The sequence below is a fragment of the Heteronotia binoei genome, chromosome 14, assembly GCF_032191835.1.
Source record: "Heteronotia binoei isolate CCM8104 ecotype False Entrance Well chromosome 14, APGP_CSIRO_Hbin_v1, whole genome shotgun sequence".
Lineage (NCBI taxonomy): Eukaryota > Metazoa > Chordata > Lepidosauria > Squamata > Gekkonidae > Heteronotia > Heteronotia binoei.
The window spans coordinates 19,066,984-19,072,983 of record NC_083236.1 but is presented as its reverse complement, the minus strand read 5'-3'; the positions used below and the strand labels follow the sequence as shown (position 1 = coordinate 19,072,983).

The 6,000-nt window shown below is 42.3% G+C and overlaps 1 protein-coding gene across 1 annotated transcript in view; it reads right to left on the bottom strand.

Moving 5' to 3' along the window:
* Window positions 1-4,187: 4,187 nt before the first annotated feature.
* The window catches only part of SNX5 (sorting nexin 5), a 37,293-nt gene continuing 35,480 nt past the window's right edge, over window positions 4,188-6,000 (bottom strand). Inside the window, exons 12-13 of the mRNA XM_060254356.1 lie at window positions 5,488-5,573; window positions 4,188-4,691 (exon numbers count right to left, since the gene is read on the bottom strand). Of these exons, the coding sequence (XP_060110339.1) occupies window positions 4,644-4,691; window positions 5,488-5,573 (134 nt within the window). The 3' untranslated portion in view covers window positions 4,188-4,643. The remainder of the gene's footprint in view (window positions 4,692-5,487; window positions 5,574-6,000) is intronic.

Sequence of the window (6,000 nt, the reverse complement as noted above, 5' to 3'; positions counted from 1 at the left end):
ACAAGCCCAAATACAAAAAAGGCTTAACCTGTTCAGTCAGTTGCCAGATGATACTTTAGTAGTACAAAACAGGTCTGTGGCCAAGTGCACTACTTTCAGTTTTACTGCAATCCAAGCCCTTTGCTCACAACCTGAGTTCGATCCTGGTGGAAGTTGGGTTCAGGTAGCCAGCTCAAGGTTGACTCAGCCTTCCATCCTTCCGAGGTCGGTAAAATGAGTACCCAGCTTGCTGGGGGGAAAGCGTAGATGACTGGGGAAGGCAATGGCAAACCACCCCATAAAAAGTCTGCCGTGAAAATGTGATGTGACATCACCCCAGAGTCGGAAATGACTGGTGTTTGCACAGGGGAGTACCTTTTACCTTTTTAAGATTATTGTTTGCCGTATGCACCTGGAATTCTTCTGAAACTTATTAGGCTTAAGATAAAATGTGTTTCCTGTATAAAACAGTATTAGAATCTGTTGTCCTTCTACAAATAGGGAAGATGGACCCCATCTTGCCACTTGCTGCAAGCCATTCTGCTGCCATTTTGCGGCCTCCATTTCCACCCTTCATTGTTCTGTGTTCAAACCCACCAGTCATGCCTTTTTAGAAAAGTCTTGCCTGCCGTCTTCAAGAGAGTTGCTTATCAACAGAATTGTGAGAACCTCAGGTGGAGGATGTGTGTGCATGAAACACACAAGGGTAAGGAGAAAAGTGTAATGTGCATACTCCAGGTAGCTCATGATAGTATATGACTGTTCTGCACCCAGCTGGAATTTTTCAGTTGTCTCTAAGAGCACAACCACACCGAGTACATTACAACAACCTTCGAGGTTACTGTGACATTGATCCTTGTGGGCCAGAGTGACCAGGTCAAGGCTGAGGCTGGGATTGTATGGAGATGAATTTATCTTTTCCTTTTGCGCCTCTGACAAGCTGGCACTCAACCCCAGCATTGGCAGAAAGCCACATTCATTGCAGGGCCTTACAATTCCCCCCTCACCCCCACTGCTGTGGATGCCCAAGGATATACTGGCTAAGCGGGCCTCGGGGAAAACTAACAAGTGAAAGGGAAGCCAGTACCTGTGACCTGCCACTGCTCTGAGGCCAGACAGCACTGGCAGGAAGTCAAGCTCATACCCTGGGGCTTCTAGTCTGAGACTGGCAGCCAAGGTACAGGTAATATGGGACGTGTGTGTGTGTGTGTGTGTCTGTTTCTCTGTAAGTTCAGTAGTTGTAGGAAAAATGCTGGAGATAAATATATGTAGAGATTCCCAGGTGGAGCTCTGTGTGAAACACTAATGGCTTTTTTTAGTATCCACATAGCAAATTTTCACTTTCTCACTGCACCACTGGCATTCCGCCTTGCCTTCTTTTGTTATGGTGACTGGTGCAGCCCTCTGTTCTCTACAACTCACGAGAAGGATAAAAAGCAGGTGGATCTTTCCCATAGTAGGAAGGAGATAGAGAACACAGAAACCACAAAGCAGCCCCACCAGAGAGCAACTCTTACCTCAGCAGACCTGAGATTCCCAAACTTGTGCTTAGGCTCCCTCAGGTAATTTTTAAAGCTCTCAGAAAACTTCACAGACTAGGCTGGAAACCCACAGTAATTGCCAGTATCAGTGATCTACCCTGGTGGAAGGGGGTGGGTGGGTCTAATTTATTTATTTATTTATTTTATTTCCCTGCCAAAGCAGGCTCAGGGCGGCTCACAATATAAAATCACAACAAACAATTAAAATCAATACATATTATAAAATCACACATTCAGTAATTAAAAACAGACAGAATTAATTTGGTGCTAATCTCTTTGATATTGCATGTTTTTCAGTGGCGACGGTATTTCTTCAGATTTCCTACCGCGTCAGTTGAACGCCAACCGGAAGAGAGCAGTCTTGCAGGCCTTGCGGAACTGGACAAGGCTCCGCAAAGCCCTCACTTCCTCTGGCAGTTGATTCCACCAGTAGGGGGCTGTGACGGAGAAGGCCCTCTCTAGTGATCTTTAATTTGGTCTCCTTCGGCCTGGGGAATTGCATCATACCCTTCAGTGATCCGGGAAGGGGGAGGGACAAGTGCCCAGACTGTGGAATGGGCCTACTTTCTATGTGCATCAGTGATTTTAGCAAATGCATACATGAAGGCTTGGCAAAGTGTGCGTTTACGATTCTCATAAGCAAGCCTTCCCCTCTTTTGGGCTGTTGTGACCCTAAAGGAAGACAACATCCCAAAGGGTCAGTCTGTTAATAGCTACTAGCGGCAACTTATGCGCCTGATACTGCCGTGGTGCTTGCCACTGATAACTCAGGGTCATTGTTGCTAACAAATATTTGACAAATCAATCTCATGTAACCTTGAACACTGAACAGCCGCAACACTCGGCTGAATGCAAATACCAGCAAATGGCATAGCATTTGTTCTGCTTTCATGCAACGTGCTTTCTGGTTCCTTTAGGCCATGAATGGCGATAGGGTGATACTTGGCTTCACAACTTACCTTGCATTCCTATATGCCAATCTTATATTCATATATGCCATTATTACATTCATATATATGCCAATATTACATTTATATATGCCAATATGTACCCCTCTTCTTTGATGGACTGCCTGCTTGACGCATCAGTCCTTTAAAATACTTGAAATTAATAACAATTCATGAAAGATAAAAAAGAAAATGCTTTAAAGTAGGGGTCCCCAACCCCCTGTCCGTGGAGCAGTACCGTTCTGTGGCCTGTTAGCAACTGGGCTGTGAGTTGTATAATTATTTCATTATATATTACAATGTAGTAATAATAATAAGATGACATTGGATATATATCCTGCCCTACAACTCAAAATCTCAGAGTGGCTCACAATCTCCTTTATCTTCCTCCGCCACAACAGGCACCCTGTGAGGTGGGTGGGGCTGAGAGAGCTCTCCCAGAAGCTGCCATTTCAAGGACAACCTCTATGAGAGCTATGGCTGACCCAAGGCCATTCCAGTAGCTGCAAGTGGAGGAGTGAGGAATCAAACCCGGTTCTCCCAGATAAGAGTCCGCACACTTAACCACCACACCAAAATAAAGTGCACAACTGTATCATCCCGAAACCATCCTCCCCCCACCCCCATCCATGGAAAAATGGTCTTCCACAAAACCGGTCCCTGGTGCCAAAAAGGTTGGAGACCACTGCTCTGAAGCAAAGTCAACCCCCTAATTCTCTCTCTTTTGGGAGGAGTGGGATGCCACAAAAGCAGTGCTTGGGGAGGATACCAATCTGTGAAAGAAGTACCAGTAAGAAACTGCATGGTGCCATTCTATTTCCTGAAATTTTAAAAATGAAAGTTATTTAAAAATGCACTGGTAGCAATAGAGCTGACACAGCTCTAAGGTAAATCAAAAGCAGTGACCAAACCTGAACCAAATTTATTAAGCATGTGGAAACAAGGATTTTAAACTTTTAGAAAGTCAATTAAAAACGAAGAATGCATAGAATCAATATAAACAAAGAACACCAGTCATTTCTATACTGCGTAATGTGCCATGTGAATACTCGTGCTAGGCTTCAGTTCTCCCTGGTGGTTCCAGACTTCTAAGAACCTAATGCATTGGTTACTGAATGTCCCGTTTTGTTGACTGCAGTGCCTCGCTATGTGTAATCCACCCCGAGTCCCTGTGAGAAAGATGGACTATAAATAACCTAAATAAAATAAAGTACAGGACACCAAAGATGGAATCCTCCTGGGTGAGTCATCCCTGTGAGCCCATTGCCTTCTAGGCAACACAATAGAGACAAGGAACTATAAAGAGTATTGAAACTTTTTCCAGATACAGACCCTAATACAGAAGCTGAATAAAAATCCTTGCTTATGTTCATTGACATCCACACAAGACACTGAAGCTAAATTGTCCAAGTGTACTGGCTAGTTAATTTTGCCTTTCAGTTATGCATAGGAGTTCCACACACGCTGAAACATTAACAATACCAGAACATTTTACAAGCGTATGGAAGTGCTTTCTAAGCCATGTATTTATAAATGCCAAGGACTTCACCACGGCCTCCCTTAAGCACCATAGTTTATCCAAGATGGGGCTTGATTTGGGCAAGTTTCTAGGCTTACTCTTAAGTCCCACATGAAAAGTAGCAGCAGTCGTTTGTATCTTGTGGCTTCAGCAAGGAAGAGGAATAATGCCCATTAAAGTACTAAACTAAATGAACAGACCAATGATTACATACCTTTATTTGGTATTTGCTCAAAAGCATACAAATATTGAATCCAAAACATTATTGCAATAGAAATCTCCAAAATGGAATGTTTAGGTATTTCCATATAAAAATGCTCCAGTAATCTGCAGATATAACATGAGCTGTTTGCATCTATGACAGTCATTTTCAATATACACCTCCCTTGCAGTAGCAAAGCTTCTCTGGAAACCAGGTTTCAACCCTGACAGCAGTTTAGCAGATATCAAGCCAATATATAGTTCCCTTGTCTGAGGACACTTAAGGTTAGTTGTAACTTAGACTTGTATGCACTATAATGTTTCTATCACCAAAATCCAAATATTAGTTAAAGTATTATTCCAAACAAAACCTTTCCATAAAAAGAAGCCAGAGTAGATATGGTTGAGTGTAGTTGTTGATACTCCATGTACACACAGAGTGAACTAAAAATGTTTTTAGTTCTTTAATAAATCAATACAGCTTTGTAGGGCAGATACATTGTTCTGAAAGACAAAGAAGATGAGGGTAAATCATACTTTGGAGAACAACAAGCCACCTTCTCCATCAAGATGTGTTACATGAGACCTTAAAATCCTCCCAACCTATATTAAATCTGCAAGGTGACATAACATCTCTCCCTTCCTCCCCCAATCTGGCTTTCAGATTCTTAGGTAATGCATATACTCACGAGAAGTGAGAATAAAACCAACACAGTGTTGGCAGCTGCTGCCAAAACAGTGCCTTAATCTGCACAACCAATTGATCTCCAGTGGCCAATAATAATAATAATAATAATTTTTAATTTATATCCACCCTCCCCGCTGAAGCAGGCTCAGGGCGGCTGAACCCCTGCTAGTTAAGAACCACACCTACTTTCTAAAAACATTTGGTGGGCATCTGAACAACCCCCCATGTAATTTTACAGTGAAACAACTATTTCTATTTATTGTTCAATCGAAGTCTCCATCTGATTTTCCTGAAATTCAGAACCGATTCAGAAATGCAAGTCTCCAGTGCACAGAAAGCATTTGCAATGGGATAATAAAAATAATAAAGGATCTGTTAAGATGTACTAAAATTCAATAGGTTTTAGTTCAATTTAACTGGAGATAATGGCCGTTGATATCAGAATTGTGCATGCAGACTGAAACAGTGATAAAGGTCAAGGCTGTTATATATGACCTGGATGGGCAAGTCAGAGGTCTCTTTACTGATGTGCTTAAAGAGCAACTAATTTTCACCAAGTTTCTGTAAAAAGGCTCTAGATGCAAATCCTAGTTGGAAAAAAAACACACATACCTTTGCATGTTTGATCTCCAGTTCAGTCATCTCAATTAGATTTTTACGAAATGCTGCTATTCGTTTCCGCTTAAAGTTGTTCAATTCTGCCACAGAGAGAACAACAACATACAGAAATTACTGGGGAAATAGAGTGTAGAGATGTATTCCCCTGTACATGTGTGTAGGAGACAGCCAGTATATGCTTCTAAAGACATGTTTTCTCAGTGTGTGTTACTATTTATTTCAGAGGGAAAAGTACCTTCTACACTAGTGACTTGGCATTGCACCTTTATCACATCACTAGGTAAAGTTTTCTACCCATATATGTAGACTGAGATGCTGTGGATGTAATACATCATGCATGTGCACAGCTTTGCCATAGATGAAGGGCTGGCCTCCATCAAAAAAGGTAAAGGTAGTCCCCTCGTTTTCGACTCTGGGGTGACGTAGCTTTTATGTTTTCACGGCAGGCTTTTTATGGGGTGGTTTGCCATTGCCTTCCCCAGTCATCTCCACTTTCCCCCCAGCAAG